Source organism: Pan paniscus, chromosome 17 (assembly GCF_029289425.2).
Source record: "Pan paniscus chromosome 17, NHGRI_mPanPan1-v2.0_pri, whole genome shotgun sequence".
NCBI classification, from domain to species: Eukaryota; Metazoa; Chordata; class Mammalia; order Primates; family Hominidae; genus Pan; species Pan paniscus.
The window spans coordinates 94,560,574-94,586,002 of record NC_073266.2 but is presented as its reverse complement, the minus strand read 5'-3'; the positions used below and the strand labels follow the sequence as shown (position 1 = coordinate 94,586,002).

General features: G+C 49.1%; 1 protein-coding gene across 4 annotated transcripts in view; it reads left to right on the top strand.

Annotated features, from left to right (window-relative positions):
• MBP (myelin basic protein) overlaps nt 1–25,429 on the top strand; it is a 129,063-nt gene that overhangs the window by 65,327 nt on the left and 38,307 nt on the right. For all 4 annotated transcript variants that reach the window (XM_014342324.3, XM_034944091.2, XM_014342323.3 and 1 more), the window contains exon 3: nt 23,567–24,003. In XM_014342324.3, coding sequence (XP_014197810.1) covers nt 23,567–24,003 — 437 coding nt within the window. The remainder of the gene's footprint in view (nt 1–23,566; nt 24,004–25,429) is intronic.

Sequence of the window (25,429 nt, the reverse complement as noted above, 5' to 3'; positions counted from 1 at the left end):
TTCTAAACAAACTTGTATTTGATCATTTACCAAACATATTTTAGAATTGGAAGGGAAGAAAAAAGTAAAGATAATATGAGAAGAGACTAAAATTTGGTTCTTAAAGAAGTATGAGACACTTGTGGGTGTCAAGGCAGGTGCATATTCGTTTAGGTAACTGTGGCTTTATAATTTCTATGTGATTTTGTACCAATAAAGTCCTCAATCACCAGAGTAATTTTCCTACTCTAAGAACAATGAAAACCAAGTGCATGCGCAGTCATGCTGTAGAGTCATGCTGTAGAGCCGGCCGCACCAGCATTCCCTGACTCAGAGGTCCTGGCTGTCGAGGGTGTCAGTTGTAAGAACTGTATTCGGGTGACTGGACAGGGGCTGGGCATCCACCCCTGCGTTTCCCTTCTGTTCCCCATTTTCCTCTAGCTTCTCAGTGATAAATGATCACAAATCCTGTTCTTCCTTCCTACCACTTGATTCACAGCTCCTACCTGATTTCAGAATGTCTTTGTCTAAGAAACAACTCTCTTCTGGCAGGAAGCAGAGATGAGGTCAGGCTGCTCATGCTGTTCACACTCCCCTGACCTCTGTCCCCTGGCACGCGGGGTGCTGTTCACACTCCCCTGACCTCTGTCTCCTGGCACGTGGGGTGTGTTCACCCTCCCCTGACCTCTGTCCCCTGGCATGCGGGGTGCTGTTCACCCTCCCCTGCATGCCTGCTGTGTTCTAGGGTGGCCCTTGGGTATGAATTAAACATAAATTATCCCAGAGGGCTGACTTCCTCCATCACCTTACATTCATCTTCTGGTTTTAAAATAATTCTCATCCATTTCATTTATGAAATTAAAACCAAATGCATACTTTAACTCCACCTTACCTCTCTAGCCTCAGAGCTTCAACAGTGCAAATAGTCTCTCACCCTGGCTTCATACACCTAGAGGCTCACAAAAATCTGACTTCCGAGTTGTGTTGCATAAACTGTCAGCACTCTATCCTATCAGGGCAGCACCAACTAGTCACCCCTGCCTGTTCTTAGAACTTTAAATTATTTTATAGATCACAGAAGTCAGCAAGCTTTCTCCATAAAGGGCCAGACAGTATATATTTTAGGTTTTGCAGGCCACGCAGTCTCTGTGGAGCCTCTGCTTGTGCACCTGCCATCAGTGCACAAAAGCAGCCGAGACAATTTCATCAGCAAATGAGTGTGACTGTGTTTCAGTGAACCCTTATGGACACTGGAAATTGAATGGCCTATGTCTTTCATGTGTCACAAAATACTATTTTTCTTTTTTAACCATTTAGAAGGTAAAAAAATATTCTCACCTTTCGAGATGTACAAAAACATATGGGCCAGATTTGGCCCCGAGGCATAGTTTGAAGACGCCTCTCACTGATTATTCAAACCTCCATACTAACCAGTGATATCGTGTTGTTCTGCCCAGTACAGAATACAAACGAAAAACTCTGGCCACTCTTAAAATATCTTATGTTTTAAAGTATTACATAAAAAGCTAACAAGAGCACACATCATATTAATTGATGAGTAATTCTTGCATCAAGAAAGTGATATGCGTACATGTGTACATATATGCATACATATATATATGCACATGTCCATACATATATAAACATACATGCACAGACATGCATATGCATATATGCACCCATACATAGCAAGTACTTGATGCCAAGCCCTGGGTTAGGTGCTGGGAATGTAGGAGAGACAGGGACAGACATAGTCACAGGTCTGCAAGCTTGGGCTCCTGTCATTCCCAGGACCCAGTTACGGCATGATAGCAAAGAAACACCAAATATGATGCCAAACAAAGGGTTTGCCTTTCTACTGCCAGCGTGCTGTTGAGTAAGGGCCACTACTTCTGGGTCCCTGTTGTGTAAACTTGGGTTAGTAACATACACTCTATGTATGGCAGAGGACCAAATATGAAAGTGCATCAGAAAGGTCTTTGCAACCTGGAACCCAGGGCTGCCAGTTCACACTGTGGCCAGTCCTTGTTATGCATCTGAATTATTGCAGAACTTGCCCTCATCTTCTGTTATTTGCCAACATGTTTTTTTTCTTTTAAACTGAACTGTTGTTCCCCACCCCTTGAAGCTAAGGTTTCTGGCACAAATTCTTAATTTCTATGCGGCTCGCATGTGGATGTGATTCGTCTTTCAGTGTATTGATCCCTTTGCAGATTCATTGAGAAGCCTTCTATCTTAGTAGTCGCTGGCTGTTAAATCTTGGGCCCTGGAACTGACTGAAGTCATTATTGACAGGAACCCTTTTGAGCATCTGATTTGCTGTCTTGGTTGGATTTTTAATATCGACTGCCTTATCATTCCCTACTGCGACTCTGCATTTGCATGGAAATAACCTGCAAAGGCAGCAGTGTGATTTATTTCAAAATGATTATTTCTGTATAATTGGTGAACACACTGCAGACCTCGGGAGGCCTGTTCGGAGGCCCGTCGCCTGCTTTCTGCATGTGGCCACGTCTCTGTCACCAGCACTTGGTACCGTCCTGCTGTCACCCAGCAGCGATGTACTCCAGGCGCCTCGGCTGCACAGAGCAGCTTCATCAGAGAGGCTGAGCACGCTTCCTCCTCCTCTCATCCTGCAAGCCAGAGGATGGAAGAGAAAAGGCGAAGGCTGGTAAAATACTAAGTTTTAATTACCTGCTCAGTCACAAAACTGATCAGCTTGGAAGCTGGAACTCTCCACTCTTGATTCATTTCTGCCACCTTCCCTGGACAGCCCTCCAGAATCATCCCCCAGATCCTGCTCAGAGACCTTCAAGAGGAGAGCTGCTGGCAATGCTGAGAATGCCCTAAAAACGGCCCCTCCAGCCACCTCTCTGTGGCTCTGGCCAGTCTCTGTCCCCAAACCTGGACATACTCCCGACCTCACTGGAGGATAAAGTCTGGCCACTTGCTCAGCTCAGTCCTCCAAAATGTGACCAGCACTTGCTCAGCTCAGTCCTCCAAAATGTGACCAGCACTTGCTCAGCTCAGTCCTCCAAAATGTGACCAGCACTTGCTCAGCTCAGTCTCCAAAATGGGACCAGCACTTGCTCAGCTCAGTCCTCTGAAACGTGACCAGCACTTGCTCAGCTCAGTCTCCAAAATGTGACCAGCACTTGCTCAGCTCAGTCCTCTGAAACGTGACCAGCACTTGCTCAGCTCAGTCTCCAAAATGTGACCAGCACTTGCTCAGCTCAGTCTTCCAAAATGTGACCAGCACTTGCTCAGCTCAGTCCTCTGAAACGTGACCAGCACTTGCTCAGCTCAGTCTCCAAAATGTGACCAGCACTTGCTCAGCTCAGTCTTCCAAAATGTGACCAGCACTTGCTCAGCTCAGTCCTCCAAAATATGACCAGCACTTGCTCAGCTCAGTCCTCTGAAATGTGACCAGCACTTGCTCAGCTCAGTCCTCCAAAATGTGACCAGCACTTGCTCAGCTCAGTCCTCCAAAATGTGACCAGCACTTGCTCAGCTCAGTCCTCCGAAACGTGACCAGCACTTGCTCAGCTCAGTCCTCTGAAACATGACCAGCACTTGCTCAGCTCAGTCCTCCAAAATGTGACCAGCACTTGCTCAGCTCAGTCTCCAAAATGTGACCAGCACTTGCTCAGCTCAGTCTCCAAAATGTGACCAGCACTTGCTCAGCTCAGTCCTCCAAAATGTGACCAGCACTTGCTCAGCTCTGTCTCCAAAATGTGACCAGCACTTGCTCAGCTCAGTCCTCCGAAATGTGACCAGCACTTGCTCAGCTCAGTCCTCCAAAACATGACCAGCACTTGCTCAGCTCAGTCCTCCAAAATGTGACCAGCACTTGCTCAGCTCAGTCCTCCAAAACATGACCAGCACTTGCTCAGCTCAGTCCTCCAAAATGTGACCAGCACTTGCTCAGCTCAGTCCTCCAAAACATGACCAGCACTTGCTCAGCTCAGTCCTCCAAAACATGACCAGCACTTGCTCAGCTCAGTCTCCAAAATGTGACCGTGACATGAGTCACATCTTCTCTTCCTTTCACTTTTCCTCCAATTTGACCCAAGAACTGACGGTTCTATTTACTCTATGAGAAAAACGCCTCTGCATTTCCTAGGAGCCTGTCCTAGTAAGTTCTCAGTCAGCAGAATGATTTTAAGGAGTGTTTTCTTACCCAAAAAAGCTTTAAAGTCCCTTGAGTTTGAAAGAATTCTTAAGCAGTAATGTTTGCAGGAGAGTCTTTCCTGGCAACGTGTTTGTTCTGAAAGGCCCCTCCCTCAATATGATGACCATTTGCTTTGTGTAAAGTATTTTTTCTCAGAAACATAGGATTATAGACTTAGCTCCAGCAGTGTATTTAATTTGTATGAAAATAAGTCAGCCTCATGGTCCCCCCTCTTCACCTGCAGCGTGACGTGTGGTGTCACGGCATTGCATTAGCGTCGTCTGCAGGGGCTGTGTTGTTGCTGGTCAAGACAGTTCACAGACAGCTCTGCATGAGTGATGCACGTTTCTCATCTTAGCACGGGGAGAGCACTGGCCTTCCTCAGCCAAAGGCTGATTCCTAATGGAGACGTGGACAGATGGTTCGCATCTTTGACTGAAGCACATTTTGAACTGAGAAAGAGAAAAACAGGATAGATTGGTAAAATTTAACAGCCTTCTTTACTCAGAAATATTTAGTGGACATCTACTGTGCACACAACATTCCAATCATAGAGAAAAACTATTCCAAAGGGCGTACAGTGGTGATATGTGGGCAAAGAGACACTTAGAATGCAGTGTGTACGTCCCGGGACACAGGTGGGTCCCAGTTACTGTGAAAGCCATGGGTTGATCACCAGCTTAGAATGAGTATGAGTACGGAATGCGTAAGAAGCAGCCACCTGGAGAAGCAGAGGAAACCTGGGCAAAGTTTCAGCAGCATCTCACAGCCTGTGCCCCGGAGCCTGTTCTCAGAGGGCTGCTGGGTGCCCGGGGAGCTGTGCTTCCATGGAAGGTAAACTTGGGGCATGCTGCATCCTCCGGCTCCGCACATTGAAGCCCCTGAGGAGTCTTGAAATACAGAAGTGCTTTCCTAGCAGTTTAGCCACGGAGCAGTGCTTTTTCAAAGACCAGCTTTTGACATCATGCAGCACACCTGGGCTTCAGGAAACACAGTTGGAGAAAAGCTAATAAAGAGGGCTGAGATAATGGTGCACGGGGGCCCTGGAGCAAATGGTACAAAGAGGACGTCGCCCACCAAAGCTGAAGTCCCAGGAGCCCACCAAGGAGAGGCAGGGGCTGCACCGGGTGGGTGAGCCAATGGTCGCAAAGCAAGAGAATCTCCGAAGGAGCGAGCAGGGAGGGCATAAAACGCGCCACTGGATTTTATTAATTTCCGTCTTCTAATCCACAAGCAAAATGAGGGCAGGGACTGTTCTGTCCACCTGTGTACCTGCAGCCCTGGCTCCCAGAGGCAGCGGGAGGCTCCGCTGTGGGAGGCAGTCATCTGTTTTTCTATTGCCGTGTAGCAAATCACCACATATTTTACAGCTTGAAACAGGTTTATGAGCTCAAAGTTTTGTAGGTCAAAAGTCAGGGCAGGCTCAACTGGGGTCTGTACTCTGGGTCTCTGGGTCAGGCTCAACTGGAGTCTGCACTCCGGGTCTCCAGGCCTAGCATTAAGGAGTCAGCAGCCAGGCTCTTCTTAGAGGCTCTGGGAGGGAACCCACTCCCCAGCTCACCCAGTTGCCGGTAGAATTCAGCTCTGTGGACTGTAGAATGGGCCCACTTCCCCCATCCTTGCTAGTGGTGGCAGGAGTCACTCTCAGCTCCCAGGGGCCACTCTCTGGACATGCACATGGTCCCCTCTGTCTTCAAGGCATCCCTGGCGCTTCAAATCCTTCTCAGCCTAGAATCTCTCTGACTTCCACTTCTGCCACCAGTGGAGAAAACCCTGCCTAAAGGCTCCTGTGATTAGGTCTGAGGGCCCCAGGTAACCTTTTTTTTTTTTTTTTTTTTTTTTTGCCCCATTAGGTAACAATCACAAGAGACACTTCATCATAGATAGGCTCCACCATACTGCGGATGAGGGGTGCAGTGGGGAGCGGGACTCTGTCAGGGTGAGGATTAGTGGGAGCATCCTTAGAACTGTGCCTAACTCAAGGCACTATGTGAGTATCAGATGGGTGGATGTGTAGATGGATGGATAAATGGATATGTGGATGGATGGATGGATGGATAAATGGATATGTGGGTGGGTGTGTGGATGGGTGGGTGGGTAGATGGATGGATGGATGGATGGATGGATGGGTGGATTGATGCATAGGTAGATAAACGGATGGACAGATGCTGGGTGAATGGATGGGTGGATAGATGGATAAATTGATATATGGATGGATGAGTAGATACATGGGTAGATGGGTGGACGAATAGATGAGTGGACTAGTAGATGGGTGAGTGAATGCATGGATGGATGGATGGATGGATATGTGGGTGGGTGTGTGGATGGGTGGGTGGGTGGGTGCATGGATGGATGAATGCATGGATGGATGGATGGATATGTGGGTGGGTGTGTGGATGGGTGGGTGGATGGATGGATATGTGGGTGGGTGTGTGGATGGGTGAGTGGGTGGATGGATGGATGGATGGATGGATGGATGGATATGTGGACGGGTGTGTGGATGGGTGGGTGGGTGGGTGGGTGGATGGATGAATGCATGGATGGATGGATGGATATGTGGACGGGTGTGTGGATGGGTGGGTGGGTGGGTGGATGGCTGGATGAATGCATGGATGGATGGATGGATATGTGGACGGGTAAATGATGGATGGGAGGTGGGTGGAAGGATGAAAACTATATAGGGCCTTACTCCTGTGCACAAGGTGTTTCCAGAGTAGTTTTAGAAACATTTTGATAGCAGCAACAACAAAAGCCCCAATTGTGCACCAAGACCAAGGACATTTTATGACATGCCCTGCAAGCGCTCATCAGAGCAATGCATGGGGGAGCTCCAGCTGTTCTATCAGTTTTGCAAATGAGGCAACCAAGCCTTAAAGAGATTAAATTATGTGCTCAAGGTCACACAGTAAATGATAGAACCAAGAATCAAAGTCAGCCATGTTTGGCTGGGTGGAGTGGCTCATACCTGTAATCCCAGCACTTTGGGAGGCCAAGGCAAGCAGATGACTTCAGCCCAGGAGTTCAAAACCAACCTGGCCAATGTGGCAAAACCCCATCTCTACTAAAAGTACAAAAATTATCTGGACGTGGTGGCGCACACCTGTAATCCTAGCTACTCAGGAGGCTGAGGCAGGAGAATCACTTGAACCTGGGAGGTGGAGGCTACAGTGAGCCGAGATCATGCCTCCGCACTCCAGCCTGGGTCACAGAGTGAGACTCAGCCTCAAAAAATAAAAATAAAAAAATAAACAAAGTCAGCCATATTGGCCTCCAGACCTTTTCTAAAACTCCAAATTCAACTCAGTTCAACTAGTGTGTTTTGAGCTGCCACTATGTCAAATTGGCCAAGAGCTAGGAATAATTTTTTTAAGTTCTTTGCTCCCCCTGAGAAGCAATTCCTAGTACTACCTGTGATGCCACTTTCTTATGACTGCTCTGGGTCTGTCCAGTGTTGGTACAAGTCACTGTGAAATTCACCAAAGGCTGCACAACCTAACCGAATCTACATGAATATTGGGCTTTTTAAGAATCTCTTATCTCTACACCAACCGTGTTAGGGAAGCTGGGCGTGTGGACTGTCACCGCGCTGAAGGAGGAAGGAACCTGAGCTCAGTGTGTGCAGCCTCACAGGGGTGACTGGCCAGCGCATGGCCGCGCCTCGCCGACCCCGTCCCCACCCTCCTGAGGCTCCCCCAGCACACGGCTGCCTCTCCTGTGGCCTCTTCCCTGCCGTGGGAGGCGCCAGGGGTGAGCTATGTGGAGCAAATAAAAACTATATGTTCTGGGCACACAAAGGAGGCATTGGTGTGAGATGGGTGGGTTGATGAGCCTCGTTTGTGGGAAAGTTTTCAAGAAATCTCTGCGGGTAGCCTGGCAGGCAGCCACATGCCTCTCATAGATGCAGAATTTCTGCCATAGCAAATCCACGGGCCACACCATGGCCCTTTTTGTTTCCTTTGCCCTCCCTGGTGACCCTGAGCACAGCGCGCCGTGACACAAGTATTCCACAAACAAGGAGGGTCCTCTTCGGCCCTGGCCCACACTTCCAAATTCCATGGTCTCTGCAGGGCTCGGCCTCCTTGAGAGGGGCCAGGAGAGTGGAGGCCCTGCGTACCCCCGGCGCCTTCTCCAGTGGGACAAGGGGCCACAGCTTAAAGCTCGGTTCTGCACCTTTAGCCCCAAGCTCTCCTCACCTCCACCCCCAGAAAACACACTTGTTGTCGTTGCCATCGCTCAAAGTTTCTGTCCGACTCTTCACAGGCAGGGAGCAGACTATCTATCTGCTGGACAGGAGCTGGAGCTGAGTGCTCGACAGAAGCCCTGGCTCCCACTGGGCACAGCCTGCAAGCCTGTCCCCATCCATGAGAGAGGTCACCTGCGGCCCACTCTGCAGCCAGTGTACAGCCTGTCCAAGGTGGCCAAAGGAGAGGCACAGACCAGGAGCCCATTAGAGCCAGCAGAGCTGCACGGGCAATGCCCTCCTCGTGCCAAGAGGCTGATGGTCTGCAAATAGGCCCTGGTGCATTGTTTCTTCTGCAGCTTAGCATGTAAAATGCAACAAGATGTTCGTCTATTAGATATGTCAGCACACCCAGTGTTAAAGACATCAAGGAGCTCACTTACAGAACAGTACCCTGGAAATTGTGTCCAGATAGTGAATTACTTGCTTCAAAACATCCACAAAAATGAGAAACTGACCAGCTTCAGGTCTAAACAAATGGAATACTCCCTGCCTCCTTTTTCTTAGCTTTCTTCATGTGTTCCTGAAATCTGCGCTTGTAGGGGAGTTGGAGGTGTCTGCAGGCGAGGGCGGAGGCTCTGAGCAGAGGCTGGCAGGGCAGGTGGTGGCCCACACGGGGTGTGAGAGGGTGGGCAGCAGGGCGGGCATGCTCACAGCCTCGGGGGTCTGTCTGGCATCTGCCAAACTGCTTTAGGTAAAAAGCCAATTGTAACAACTCCAAAACATCTCACCACCATTAGAAGCAAATTGAGAATTAAAATTTAGAAAGGCCACTTAAGGAAAGTTGTATTATCTTATTTCAGTTTAGTGTGGAGTTTTTATATGGTTTTTCCTGGGCTAGAGGAAACAGTATCACCTTCTTTTGATTTTCTGAAAATAGGATTTTTTTTTTTTTTGCAATGGCTGAAGAATTGGATAACTTTTCTTTATTTCTCTAAAACAGTGTCTGTATAGCTTTAGAGTTTCTTGACCATAAAGAATGGTTTTGTGACTTCAGAATTCCCTCTTCCACAGATACCAGGTTGCCCCCGAAGGACTTGACTTGAACTTAGCTATGCAGACTCTTATTTTGCAGTGACAACTGGTCCGCATAAGAGAAGGTCTGAAGCAGGGTCAGTTACAGGAATCTAGATCGCACAGTGGCCCCGGTAGCCTCAGTCACCTTGAAGATACCGTCTGATAAAAGGGTATGGGAGAAATGTGTATGTTTAAAAAGCATGGCTTTAAAAACACCAAATCACAAACCAAATAATTAAACATTTTTCCATTGTGTGAATTCCACAAGAATGGTTTCCTTGACCTGTTCCATGCTGCTGTTTTTAGTTAGCAGCTAAGGATTAATTTGAGCAATTATGGAAAATAACACATTTTGGTGTATTTAGATATATGGATTTATTTTTGGAAAATACTTCCTAAAGCAACTGTGGGCTAGAAAACCAGATTGCAAATCACTGTCAGAGAAAATTGTTCCATGTACCGGTACCACAGGGCCGTCCTGCTCCAATGAATTCTGCCATTGTGCATTTAAGACAAAAGTAACCAAAGCTTCCCGTCCCTTCCTGTCCCTTCCCGTCCCTGTGTGGAGGCCTCGTCAGCCCTCAGAAGTGGCTGCCCTGTTCAGAGCTCTTTCCACACAGAGTCCCTACGTGAATAGTACCATGGGCTCTTGGGTCTCCTTCCAGTATTTTCTGCCTCGGATACTGTATGGCCTTATAGCTGGATTGCCAATCATGGAAAATAAAGGAAGAAGCAGTAATATTTCCAGGAGCCATTCCCAGCCTCCTAACCATTGCCTGATTCCCAGCCTCCTAACCATTGCCTGATTCCCAGCCTCCTAACCATTGCCTGATTCCCAGCCTCCTAACCATTGCCTGATTCCCAGCCTCCTAACCATTGCCTGAGCCTCTGGGGACTCTCCTTTCCAGTTGCTTGTATTTTAATATGATAGATCCCAAAATTTCCTTAGGCAATCGTGTGGACTCTAGGCCCTAAAAAGATGATCTGGAAGTGCATTTTGGTGGCTGGGGAGTGGGGCCCTGTGAGGCCCCTAAGATTGTGTCTAGGTTCCCTGTGTGGGTCAGACCTACAAGAAGGATATCTGTGGACGGTAAGCTGGAAACCTGGATTTTTGAGCCAGGAAAATTATTAGTTTCCGGGCTAAATTTCCTGGTGGTAGAGGACAGATCTGTCAAATCAGGTCAGTGGTGACTGTGTGTGTGTGTGTGTGTTTGTGTGTGTGTGTGGTCATTTTATGGGAACATAGAACACTCAAAACTAACCAAAATTGTACTCTGGGCTTTAAACCTAACTAGATATGCTACCAAAAAATACTACTTTTAAAGCCAAGGTAAAAATGTGGAGAACGAGTGAGTCTATTATTATGTTGATCTCTGAAATAAATCAGGAATGGGCACAATGGCTCATGCCTGTCATCCCAGCACTTTGGGAGGCCAAGGCAGAAGGATTGCTTGAGACCTGGAGTTTGAGACAAGTCTGGGAAACGTGGCAAGACCCCATCTCTACAAAAAGTTTAAAAAATTAGCTGGGGTCCCTCTCCCCCTCCCCCTCCCCCTCCCCCTCCCTCTCCCCATGGTCTCCCTCTCCCTCTCTTTCCACGGTCTCCCTCTGATGCCGAGCCGAAGCTGGACTGTACTGCTGCCATCTCGGCTCACTGCAGCCTCCCTGCCTGATTCTCCTGCCTCAGCCTGCCGAGTGCCTGCGATTGCAGGCGCGCGCCGCCACGCCTGACTTGTTTTCGTATTTTTTTTGGTGGAGACGGGGTTTCGCTGTGTTGGCCGGGCTGGTCTCCAGCTCCTAACCACGAGTGATCCACCAGCCTCGGCCTCCCGAGGTGCCGGGATTGCAGACGGAGTGTCGTTCACTCAGTGCTCAATGGTGCCCAGGCTGGAGTGCAGCGGCATGATCTCGGCTCGCTACAACCACCACCTCCCAGCCGCCTGCCTTGGCCTCCCAAAGAGCTGAGATTGCAGCCTCTGCCCGGCCGCCACCCCGTCTGGGAAGTGAGGAGCGTCTCTGCCTGGCCGCCCATCATCTGGGATGTGAGGAGCCCCTCTGCCTGGCTGCCCAGTCTGGAAAGTGAGGAGTGTCTCTGCCCGGCCGCCCCGTCTGAGAAGTCAGGAGTCCCTCCGCCCGGCAGCCACCCCGTCGGTGAAGTGAAGAGCGTCTCCGCCAGGCCAGCCGCCCCGTCCGGGAGGTGAGGGGCGCCTCTGCCCGGCCGCCCCTACTGGGAAGTGAGAAGCCCCTCTGCCCGGCCACCACCCCGTCTGGGAGGTGTACCCAACAGCTCATTGAGAACGGGCCATGATGACAATGGCGGTTTTGTGGAATAGAAACGGGGGAAAGGTGGGGGAAAGATTGAGAAATCGGATGGTTGCCATGTCTGTGTAGAAAGAAGTAGACATGGGAGACTTTTCATTTTGTTCTGTACTAAGAAAAATTCTTCTGCCTTGGGATCCTGTTGATCTGTGACCTTACCCCCAACCCTGTGCTCTCTGAAACTTGTGCTGTGTCCACTCAGGGTTGAATGGATTAAGGGCGGTGCAAGATGTGCTTTGTTAAACAGATGCTTGAAGGCAGCATGCTCGTTAAGAGTCATCACCACTCCCTAATCTCAAGTACCCAGGGACACAAACACTGCGGAAGGCCGCAGGGTCCTCTGCCTAGGAAAACCAGAGACCTTTGTTCACTTGTTTATCTGCTGACCTTCCCTCCACTGTTGTCCTATGACCCTGCCAAATCCCCCTCTGCAAGAAACACCCAAGAATGATCAATAAATAAATAAATAAATAAAAATTAGCTGGGGCAGTGGCTCATGCCAGCTACTTGGGAAGCCAAGACAGGAGGATGGCTTGAGGCTGGAAGTTTGAGACAACCCTGAGCAACACAGCAAGACCTTGTCTTTACAAAAAAAAATTAAAAATTGGCTGCGATGGTCTCATGTACCTGTAGTCACAGCTCCTCAGGAGGCTGAGGTGGGAGGATCATTTAAGCCCAGGAAGTTGAGGCTGCAGTCAGCTATTATCAAGCCACTGCACTCCAGCATGGGCAACTGAGCAAGACCCCATCTCTAAATAAATAAATAATTTTTTTCTGTCAAAATATCTGGTGGACGTCATGTTGAAAATATACAGAAAAGTGGTTACCAAAAGCCCCTCCGTGGGGAAGTTTTTAGTGGTCTGCGGCCAAATGAGAGTTGTGAGCTCTATGTGTATGCAAGGGGCCTGTGGGGTCTGGAATGTGTGCTGAGGGCGGGGAGCTGGGTCTGAATGTCTTATCTGTCGGAGACCTGGTGCTCTCTGATGCTGTCCCTGGCCCTGCCCCTGCCCAGGGGGACACCAGCAGGGCTGGACGTTGCAGCCTCTGCTCGGTGGGCCTCAGCAGGCGTGTGCGGGCAGGCGTGTGCGGGCAGGCGTGTGCGGGCAGATACAGGGTCTTTGCAGCAGATCAAAAAGCAACGCTACAATGTCACTTTAATGAAGCTAAGTGTATTCCATAGCCTTTCATCCTGAGGACAGGCTCTTCCCATTCTACTGATTCCAAAATTCTTTCTTTTGTGAAATTATATTCCCAGTACATGGTAGTTGTCTGCTTTTTTTTTAATGTCTTAGCTGGCAAAATAAATACTTGGGAGTTTTGAGGTGGCGAGACAAAGGCCTGTCATTTTCATCCCTAACTTTTCCTATTTTACTGGGCTATGAAGTCTGGGAATCCCCATTTAGATGGGAACGATGCAAATACATAAAATAAGCCAACAGTGGCGACTCACGGCAGGCTAAGCCTCCACTGCATGTGTTAGAGCTTATTGTTGGGAAACCCTCAAGTTACCTGAGGGATGGTAATTTTCATTGCCTTCTGTCTCATTTAAGATCTGCTTGGACATGATGTCCACCAGATATTTTGACAGAAAAAAATTATGTATTTATTTAGAGACGGGGTCTTGCTCTGTTGCCCATGCTGGAGTGCAGTGGCTTGATAATAGCAGACTGCAGCCTCAACTTCCTGGGCTTAAGTGATCCTCCCACCTCAGCCTCCTGAGGAGCTGGGACTACAGGTACATGAGACCATCCCAGCTAACTTTTCATTTTTTTTGTAAAGACAAGGTCTTGCTGCGTTGCTCAGGGTTGTCTCAAACTTCCAGCCTCAAGCCATCCTCCCCATTTAAGATCTGCTTGGACATTTTATTAAAATTCCCTAGTGAAATTATATTTGGATGATCCCTTAGGTCTAATGTGTTGAGATCTCTAATAAAAGGGGACAACATTTAATTAATTGTAGTGAAAAGAAGGACAGTATCATCTCATCCACAGAAGTCCACCGTGTTATAGTTAAATTGGGTAGTGTGATTGCCTTCGTGGAGAAGGTGATTTCTGCGTTATGTTTTATTCTGGTTTTATTCGTTATGTTTTCCTATGGCATGCTCTGGATTACTAACTAAATGCATTCCTGTTGGCCTGAAAACCCCTGGCTTTAGAACAAAGTTGCAAACCCAGAAGGTATCACCAGCGAGCCTCATCCAAGAGCCTCAGAACGCCCGCGCTCTGCCTCCGGTTGCGGCTGACAGCCGCCCTCCGTGGGTCAAGCCAGCGTGAAAAGCGCCGAGTTCAGGCACAGACAGCGGCCTGCAGGCACCGTCCCTGAAACGAGGCGGCAGGGCCCCCTGACCAGACGCATTGGAAGCACAAAGATTCATGCAGGGTGGTCGAGACCAAACTCAACAGGAAGAGCAACAGGCTCAGCCTCATCCCAGGCTCCGCAGTGGAGCAGGTTCCATGGCACAGGCTGGGAGCTCAGCGAGCGGGATGAGCGATGCACTCACGGTGCCGCAGGGCATGGGGAGAAGGACGGTTTTTCGGAGAGGGAGTAACCCGCTGCCCACTGCTCCTCTGCGTGTGCCAGAAAGGCAGCAGCGGAGCCTCGGCCTGTCCGTCCTGGTTTACTCAGGGTGTGGGGTGTGCCTGGGAACCCCGATGTTTGTCTCTCACACGTGCTGGTTTTGATGGAAGTTACTTGTGCGATGTGATTTCCACGGATGCAGGGGAATGGAGCACGAGAAACATGCTCTAGGTTAAAAAAAAAAAAAGTATTTCAATAGAGGACAGTGTCCACTCTGTCATCACCGTTCTACTGGAGACAGTCAGGTATGGATATTTGATTCCTGCCATGTTCTGATTAGAGCAAGATGAGAGTGGGACAGTTTCCTAAACAAGCCTGGAGCCATTGCACGGTGAGCTTCATACTGTTGGAGGTAACACTCGGACAGACTGTCGGGTGAGTGTTGAATGTCCTGGAGTGTGGGACTCGGCTTTTGTTCATGTTTAACAGTCATTAACGTATCGATGTCCAGGTGGCTATGGTGCACCGAGACCGCTGAGTGCACTCGAGGTCCCTGTGGCTGCAGGCGGGGGCCCTGGCTGAGCTCTTGGCTCCCGACAGATCAGAAAGCCTCTGGGTCTCTCCTGGTCAGCCCTCCGTGAAGCAGCTGCTAGCCACAGATGCGTCAGCCATCGATTATCTGCAGTTCAATTTTACCCTGAGAGGAAAAGCCTGGCTGCAGTGAAAGCCACTTTGGGCTGGAGAAGGGCTGGTGTCAGACAGCTAGAGGTGGGGGATCGCCTGCGTTTCTAGAACATACGGAGGGAGTTTAGTCAGGAGTGAACGGCAGCTCCTCCATCAATCCCACCGTAACTTTGCTAAGTCTCAGTTTCTGGTATGAATAAAAGGGCTACTAAAACCACCCGCCTCGGAGAGTTACGAGAATGCACACACGCACCTCCCAAAACTCCTGCAGTCTGCTCGGGAATGCCCTCTCTGCCACTCCCTGCGGGTGCTGCAGGTGGAAGGCAGCGTTTGTGGGAGGGTGGCATGGGGAGGACACGTCACCCAGGTCAGTGTGCTGCTGTGGAAAGGAGCCTGGGGTTATTTCAGGTAAGAATAGAAATGAATGCTCCCATCTCATAAACACAGAAACAGGCATAGCCGGCCTCAGCGACTTGCTGGAGCACATCGGCTGGTCAGTGGAGGGACTGAGGTCGGCCTCCAAGGTCCTTCCCTGTGGTTCTGCCCAGACCTCCGGCCCTGGCCTCAGCCCCACCCTGGCGACTGCAGGCCCTGGTGCTGCCACAACGGCCGATTCTCCGTCGCCCACATGCTTTGATTTGCTCCAAGGAAACTGCAGAGCGCGGGGGCCTGGGGCTTGTTGAAGGTGGTCCCACTTGGCCATCCATGTTTCATCTGAGCAACACATCCAAAAGCATAAATTAGGGTTTGGACTTTAGGAAAGGATAAAACTGAAAAGTTTAATTCTGTATTCTGGAACTTCAGAGCCATGCTAAATGGTTTTATTTACCATATTAGAAAACTCTCTGCAGAACCAGAAAGAGTGAAATTTTACCACAGAAATTAATTTCTAAACAGAATTCTTTAGACCAGGGGTATCCAATCTTTTGGCTTCCCTGGGCCACATTGGAAGAAGAAGAATTGTCTTGGGTCACACATAAAATACACTAACAATAGTTGATGAGCTAAAGAAAAAAGTCACAAAACAACTCATAATGTTTTAAGAAAGTTTATGAATTTGTATTGGGCTGCGTTCAAAGGCATCCCGGGCTGCATGCAGCCTGTGTTTATGAATTTGTACTGGGCTGCGTTCAAAGGCATCCTGGGCTGCATGCGGCCTGTGTTTATGAATTTGTACTGGGCTGCGTTCAAAGGCATCCTGGGCTGCATGCGGCCTGTGTTTATGAATTTGTACTGGGCTGCGTTCAAAGGCATCCTGGGCTGCATGCGGCCTGTGTTTATGAATTTGTACTGGGCTGCGTTCAAAGGCATCCTGGGCTGCATGCGGCCTGTGGGCTGCAGGTCGGACAAGCTTGCTTTAGACCATGGATGTAGAGGCTGACTTAAAAATAAGTATATAAAAAGCAGCTTAACAGCGATCATGCCAGAATCTAAGTTTTTCTAGCAAAGAAGAGTGGGGGATTTGGCGTCTTTCCTTTTGGAGTATACTCCAGTAAATATCAGCATCTTCTATTAGCAAACATTCAGTGCTTGTTGGACATCTGTGGAGGCCCCACACCATCCCGGATATGTTAGAGAATAAATAGAGCCTGGTCCCTGGCCCTCGGAGAGGAGGTCACTTGACTGGAGACAACAAAGCAAATATGAGGCGATTAGAAGAGAACTAAGGAGTGACTCTGTGGTACTGGAGGGTAAGACGCACTCGGAGAAGGGTGTCTGGGCCTCCCAGGGCCAGCCTCCCCAGGGTGGGGACCTGGAGGCAGAGGCAGCAGCGTGGCCATTGTTGAGACCACAGAGGTCAAGGGCCTGCAGCAATGCGCATGGCGCCGCGGAGGAGAACAAGGGAACCCAATGGCAGAGAGAGGAGTGTGTCCTTGGAGCTCATAGAATGAGGAGTCCGTGCAGGCGCATGAGTTAGGAGCCTTGTGTTGCAAAGCCCTTTACGGATGGTTCAGCGGTTGTGCAGGCAGTGGAACCCATGAAGGGAGCCTGGAGATGAGGGAATTAGCCACGATGTCGCAGTGAGAGCCCCAGCAGAAAGCAGCAGCAAGCAAAGGAAGCGGGGGGTTGTGGTCACATAAGAAATAGTCCAAAAGAAGGAGTGGCAGGACCTGGCGACGCTTGTGTGCTGGAGATGAGCCACTGGAAGCAGCCAGTCACACTGTAAAAATGAGGCCACGTGGCCTTTCATTAACACCACCTCAGTGGAAGATGAGCTTCCTCAGGTCATGACGCCTGAGTTTCTTTATTTAGTAAACGCTATCCCCCACATATCACAGCTGCGTCCTGCTGTGCATTTCTGTGCCTCAGAAACCACTCGGAGATACATGATACCCCTGTTGTTGCTCACAGATGGTCAGTGATTTGAATACCACCACCTTCTAAAGGCCAGCATTGTTCTAGCAATAAGATTAGGGTGTGGTGTTTTTGTTTAAGGAAGTTTTCCTGCAATTGCAGAAATCGATTAATACCGCAGAAAATATTATAAGTACATATTTTGGAAAATGTAGATCTGCATGTTTCACTAATTGTGTAATCATGCTCTGCTCTATAAATATCCAAATGTAAAAGTCTGCATTGGGATTTCGTTTGACTGAAGGCAATATTAACGCACTGAACTGCACTCGCGCCTACCAAAAACGCTGCACATCCATAGATTTAGACTTCTTCGCATACTTCTTATGTGTTGGGAGAAGCTACTTTGGGGACAAAAATGCCCTTCTCTGTGCCTCACAAATAACTGCATTCAGGGACACAAAGCCCAACTGTTGCAAAAATATTAGTATTCAGATGTTCTTGTGTTTTGTTAATGCATTTAATTATGTACAATATAGCTATTGTTTTCCTTTCACATTTGCATTAATTTATATTAGCTAGAGAACATAAAGCACAGCTATAAAATCAGACTAATTATTTCTGTTGTTCTTGCAACCTATAAATAAGCATTGCATCCCTGCAAAAACTGCAGCTTTGTACTGACCACAGTATTCTTCACGTTGCTTTTTCAAACACTACAGTGCAATGATGTACTTAATAATATGTTATAAAGCTTAGCGTTCTTACGTAGTTGAATTTCACCAGTGGTCATGGAAGAACGGTGCCACCGAAGTCTCCTGCCCCACCTGGTCCTGCCTTTTCCGCACTTGTCCTGGAGCAGGTGACCTATTTTTCAGGCACAGGGCTCAGCCAGCACAGTCACACTGGCAGCTGTACGCAATCCCTTGGGTGCATGGACGAGACCACCGCGACCCTGGGTTCCAACTGCTGGCTTTACACTTTGCTGTTGGCAAACATCTATAATGTATGTGAGAGCAGGTTAACCTGCCTTGGAACCAGGTCTTATGTGGACTGCATGATACGTCTCACTTACAGGGCAGTTTCTCAACCCAGATGATTTTGATTAAAAAAATCAGAAGCACTGGAATCCTTTTTCCAATGAGTGAGAGTTGTAAGTGTGCAAACATCCACGACTATCAGCAGCAGAAGGAAAGCAACCCCACCTCACTCCTCCCATGCCACCACCCCCAGAACTGGTGCCCTCCCCTCCTCGCATCCCCCAGATGAGACCTCAGTGCTGAAGGGGCCTGTGTCACTGTGCGTTCTCAGATTCAAAAAAGGCCACCCGCTGCAGTTGGCCAAAGACCCCGGGAAATACACTGAGCAATAAAGAAAGGAGCTGCATTGGAGTCCAAGTGCTCGTGATGGCTTAAAAGTAGAGGCTGGGCACGGTGGCTCACGCCTGTAATCCAAGCACTTTGCGGGGCCGAGGCGGGTGGATCACGAGGTCAGGAGTTCGAGACCAACCTGGCCAACATAGTGAAACCCAGTCTCTACTAAAAATACAAAAAATTAGCTGGGCACAGTGGCGGGCGCCTGTAATCCCAGCTACTTGGGAGGCTGACGCAGGAGAATGGCGTGAACCCAGGAGGCGGAGGTTGCGGTGAGCTGAGATTGTGCCATCACACTCCAACCTGGGCGACACAGTGAGACTCCATCTCAAAAAAAAAAAAAGGTGCATCTTCACAGGCATTGTTTTATCTACAGCATCGCCCAAGGTCAGCCACCTGGGAGGCTAGCAGGCTGTCATCTGGCTTAGTCAATAGTGCTATTAATGCAAGAGGCAATTGCATTTTTATTTAAAGTTTCTACAAGAATTGCTGAACCTGGGTTCCAATTCTGGTGGTGCTCTGCCTGTTTGCGTGTGTGTGTGTACACGTGGGTGTGTGTGCACCGGAGCAGGGGTCACCTAACCTTACCAAGTACAAACTTAACTCAGGTGGGAAATGTGTCAGCCCCACTCTCCCTGAGAGCTGCTGCCAAGAGACGTAGAATCTTCCACCCGAGAGGCCGCTCCTATGGCTTCATCTTCAGAGCTGCTGATCCCAAGGCTGTACGGAGCGGAGGGTGGAGGACTCTTTCTCAGAAGACAACACTCTTCCAGACATTTAGTTTAACAACTTAACATCCCCCAAGTTAAGTGTCTTCTCAGTCCACGTGAAGAAATGCCCTCAAAGTATTTTTAGTGTGAACCAAACCACATGAGAAACATCTTTTCCTCACCAACGTCTTTATGACTTTCCTGCCTCTTAGTAATTGTGCAGAAAAGAGTTCACACTGCAGCCTGGAGCCATCCACTCTTAGGCAGGCCTGTGGTGAGCTAGGTCCCGGGGTGTGGTCTGGGAATGCGGGTTTCCAGAGTGCTCCCACCCACCGTGCTCTAACCGGGAGGGCGGTTCGCTGTGCCGGAACAGCTGTGAGCACCACATGGTCTGTGCAGAACAGCGCCTTTCCTCTGGAGGCTGGAATCTTGGTGGCACCAAGCGAGGCAGCCTATGAGACCAGCCCCGAGTAAAGCCCTGGGAAGGGTCTCTAACGAGCCTCCCTAACAGACAACATGTCACACATGGGGTCACAGCATGTGCTGGGAAATTCAGCCTCCCATGTGACTCTGAGGAGGGGTTCCTGGACTTTGCCATGCACCTCTCATTGCAATGAGTCATAGCAGTGACAGGACCATATCCTAAGTCCCGGGAGCTCTCCTAGCAAGTCAGGGAAACTGGAGGGGTCACGGGGACCCCAGGGCAGTTACTGAAAGAGGTCCTTTGTGGAAACCGACGTAGAAGAATATCTGTCCACTGCTCACTCTTGGTTGCTTGGCAGGCATGCATTCTCAACTGTTCGCTGGTTCCCTGTCTACACCTTCCCCAACCAGGCCACCTGCAGCCACTCTCGCCAGAGACCTTCCTTTCCTTAGTGTCCCAGCCAGACTCCCAGTCCCTGTCCCTCTCCCAATTGCTCAGGATGGAAGCCAAGGTGCCCCCGGCCTCTGGGTACCACCATCTCCGTCATATCCCTCCACAGAGGCCGTCCACTAGAATCTTCCCTCCCCAGGCCCTGCTGCTCCCCAAACCAAGCCCTGTCTTCTCGCCACATAGCTGCCTGCTCTGCCCTTTCCACAGTCTGTTCACAGCCATCAAGGCTGTGATACCCCTGCTGTTGCTCACAGATGGTCAGTTCCCTGCACAGGCCCTCCTGCCTCCCAGGTTACTGCCTGGCCTGGGAGGTTCTCAGCCCGGCCATCCTCCTGGACCCAGAACCAGCATGGCCGCTCTCCTGCTGCTTCCACCACTGGAGCCGATTCCGCGCAGGCTTCCAGTGGGGGCTGCCTTCCCCTCTGCCAGAAGCACCCTCCCCAACTTCCCCAAGTCCTCGCAGGGCCCAGACTCTCATCTTGTCCTGTCATTTCCGCAAGGACCTTCCTGCTGACCCAAGCCCTCTCTGCTTTCCTGTTCTCTTGCCTGATGTGAAGTTGCACATTGCATGAGTTGGGGCTGCCAAGACAAATTACCATATGCTGGGGGCTTCAAACTACAGGAATTCTTCTGTGACCATTGTGAAGGCCAGAAAGCTCAAGTTGAGATGTCTGCAGAGCCCTGCTTCCCCCGAAGGCTCTACAGGAGAATTTGCTCCATGTCTCTTACTCCTGGTGGTGCCAGAAGTGCTTGGTGTTCTGAGGTTTGTAGATGCACCCCTCCAGGCTCCGCCTCCGTCTTCACACCTCTTCCCTGTGCATCTGTGCCTGTGTCCAAACTGCTCTCTTCTTACAAGGACACCAGTGATTGGAGTAGGGCCCACCCTACTGCAGAATGACCTCATCTTCACTTGATTGCACCTGCAAAGATCTATTTCCAAATAAGGTCACACTCACAGGTACAGAAGTTAGGACATGGACATATCATTTGGAGGGATACTATTCAATCCATAACATACATTTTCACCTGCTTTCCCCACTAGAATGTAGGTTTCACGAGGACAAGGACCTCGTGAATTACAATCACTGTAACTCATATATTTAGAATGGTACATTACACCTATTTGGTACTCATAAATAATGGATGGATGGATGGATGGATGGATGGATGGATGGATGGATGGATGGATGGACAGGTAGGTAAATGGATGGATACATGAGTGGATGGATGGATGGATGGATGGATGGATGGATAGATGGATGGATGAACAGGTAGGTAAATGGATGAATACATGAGTGGATGGATGGATGGATGGATGATGGATGGATGATGGATGGATGAGTGGATGGATGGGTGGATGGATGGATGAGTGAATGGAGGGTGGATGGATGGGTGGATGGATGGATGATTGGATGGATGAGTGGATGGATGGATGAGTGAATGGGGGGTGGATGGATGGGTGGATGGATGGATGATTGGATGGATGGGTGGATGTATGTATGTATGGATGTATAGATGAATGAATGGGTAAATGGACTGACATGTGGATGGATGGATGCATGAGTGGATGGATGGATGGATGAGTGGATGGATGGATGGATGGATGGATGGATGGATGGATGGATGGATGGATAGGTGGATGGATGGATGGGTGGATATATGTATGGATGGATGGATAGATGGATGAGTGGGTAAATGGACTGATATGTGGATGGATGGATGCATGAGTGGATGGATGGATGGGTAGATGGATGAGTGGATGGATGGGTGGGTGGATATATGTATGGATGGATGGATAGATGGATAAATGGGTTGGATGGATGGATGGGTGGATATATGGATGGATGGATGGATAGATGGATAAATGGGTAAATGGACTGATATGTGGATGGATGGATGGATGGATGAGTGGATAGATGGAGGGGTGGATGGATGGATGAATGGATGTATGAGTGGATGGGGGATGGATGGAATGGATGGATAGATGGATAAATGGGTAAATGGACTGATATGTGGATGGATGGATGGATGGATGAGTGGATAGATGGAGGGGTGGGTGGATGGATGAATGGATGGATGACTGGATGGGGGATGGATAGATGGATGGGTAGGTGGGTGTGTGTATGTATGGATGGATAGATGGATGGATGGGTAAATGGACTGATATGTGGATGGATGGATGACGAATGGATGAATTGATGGATGCATGCATGCATGAGTGGATAGATGGTGGGTGGGTGGATGGATGAGTGGATGGGGGATGGATGGATGGATGGGTAGGTGGGTATGTGTATGGATGGATGGATGGATAGATGGATGGATGAGTAAATGGACTGATATGTGGATGGATGCATGCATGAGTGGATGGATGGATGAGTGGATGGATGGATGAGTGGATAGATGGAGGGGTGGGTGGATGGGTGAACGGATGGATGAGTGGATGGGGGATGGATGGATGCATGGATGGATGGATGGGTAGGTGGGTGTGTGTATGGATGGATGGATGGGTAAATGGACTGTTATGTGGATGGATGGATGAATGGATAGAGAGATAGATGGATGACTGGTATTACAGGAATATGTGAGTGAATCCTGTTTTCTGTAGATAAGTAATAGAGTTTGGAGAGGAAACTAACTAAATGATATTTATTTAAACCTAACACTCTAACTTGAAAGCAAAATGGATTCATTGCCCTTTGTGACAGAAATGTGGTATTTTTTGGAGAAAGCTATGAGATGCTGGTATACAACATGAAATATCTCAATCCCACTTCAGATTTCTAATTGTTTCTGCTTCCAGAGGAGAAGCCAAGTCAAAATGTCCTGAATAAGCAATTCTCTATTGCGAGAGGCCTCTTTTGGACTCTGGGATTGAAAAAATTCTAAATGCCCCACTTCTTTCATGCGTGAATTGCAAAAAGATGTGGCAAGTTTTGTTTCTACCAAGAAAACTAAAAACACCTTTTGTCAAATAAATGCTGCTTGCATATTTAACTTATCCACCAGTGGCCTTTTAAACAGTCAATGTCCCATCAAGGTGCCTGCACATCTGGGCTCTCCGGGAGCAGCCATGGCAGCACCCAGGAAGAAACGCTGATGTGGCTGCTCTGCATGCTCAGATGACTTCATCGGGAAGCCTGGGTGCATTTTACCCTGGGTGCCAAATCTCGAGTAACTGAGGAATTCCCAGAGCCTTCTGAAACACAGAGCTGCAATAAGGCTGCTCCATCCAGGTTAGCTGCATCCTAGGCCAAGGGCTTTATGAGGACTGCACATATTCTGTGGGTTTTATAGGAGACAGCTAGGTCAAGACCCCTCAGAGAAAGCTGCTTTGTCCGGTGCTCAGCTTTGCACAGGCCCGTATTCATATCTCATTGTTGTTTGCAGGAGAGGCAGATGCGAACCAGAACAATGGGACCTCCTCTCAGGACACAGCGGTGACTGACTCCAAGAGCACAGCGGACCCAAAGAATGCCTGGCAGGATGCCCACCCAGCTGACCCAGGGAGCCGCCCCCACTTGATCCGCCTCTTTTCCCGAGATGCCCCGGGGAGGGAGGACAACACCTTCAAAGACAGGCCCTCTGAGTCCGACGAGCTCCAGACCATCCAAGAAGACGGTGCAGCCACCTCCGAGAGCCTGGATGTGATGGCGTCACAGAAGAGACCCTCCCAGAGGCACGGATCCAAGTACCTGGCCACAGCAAGTACCATGGACCATGCCAGGCATGGCTTCCTCCCAAGGCACAGAGACACGGGCATCCTTGACTCCATCGGGCGCTTCTTTGGCGGTGACAGGGGTGCGCCCAAGCGGGGCTCTGGCAAGGTGAGCTCTGAGGAGTAGAGGAGCTTTAGTTTAAATGGAAAAAGCAAAGGAGAAATCAGTAGGTGAACTCAGCCATTAGAGGAAGAACTGGCACGTAGCCTCTTGCTGTCTAAGGTCTCGTTCCGTGCTGGAGAATGCATATGAGCCCAAGAGTGTGGGCCCGAGTGGCTGCTTAGGACGTTTTCGTTTAACTCACCCCCTCTTTTCCTCACAAGGGATGGTGGCCGGGGTGTGGCTCAGGAATGTAAGGACATGCTGAATTCTGGATCTCTAAGGGTGCCTGGACATGGGCGTTGCAGAAAGAGAGCCACGTTCTCAGGGTCTCTGGTGGTGTGTGCTTGCGGACTTGATGACTGATGTTGCCTCTGCAGCCCACACGCTGGGGTTCAGCACTGGGTTATGCTCGTTTTTTCCTGGAGTCAGTGCTGCTAGCTTCATGTTGCTCTGCGACAATCATAGGATTGAGGTCGAGGAAGACTTTTGAACAAACTCCTCAATTTAAATCCGCCTTGAGCAAACGTTCTCTGTGGTCTGAGAAGTGGAAGGGGGGAGGGATAAATGAGTGTCTATGAATCAAAGCTTTATTATCTTGTGATTCCATTAATTTGCATACAGAGTCTTAGAAGTTTCTTTATTCCAAAGCAAATGTTCTGTGGATAAAAATGTATTACAAAAAAAAACTCTGCTATGGGGTCCAGAGTCTAGGAGTGGTTTCTGCAGTTGATTGTCAGTGGAGAACCTGTGGCTGCTGGTTCATCAAAGCGCTGGTCCCTGAGTGCCATTCAGATTGCAGATGCAGTATTTTACGTGATGTTTAGAGTGTTTGGTGGTTGTGTAATTTTGGAGAGAAAGAAGTTTTTCCCAAAAAAGTCCCTAGTTTATTCGGTGTTCTCACACAACCTGTAAGATGAAGCTGTTTTTCTGCCTGTGTGCAGGGCTGATTCTGGAATTCCGGAAGGCCTTGTGGGAGCATAAAAGGCTTTTGAATAAAGTGTGGAACAGAGCGCCTCATTCTGATAACACGCAATCATAAAAACCATAGGGCAACTTGGAGTTAAGGAGTTTCTAGAATTTGCTTTAGTCTCCAACTGCAATTCTTTATTGATCATGAAATTGTTGAAGAGAAACACAAATGTCAGTTTTACCTTTCCCGTGGGCGTAAAAGCACATCGAAGTTTCAGGCAACTGTTAACATCTCTACCATCTGTCTGAGTTGAGATTTCAGGTTGTGACACTTGCCGTGACTTATTTGTAAATGACATTTTGTGTGTCTTAGATACTAATGGAATTCATATTCTGGCTAGTTCTTTCAGTGCATTTGTAGACATGTTCTTTTCCTTTGTGGCAGTCCTCCCTCTCACCCTGAAATGTTGGTGTTCCAACCGATTTCTAATGCTAATTTCAACTGGAAGCACTTTTTCAAGCC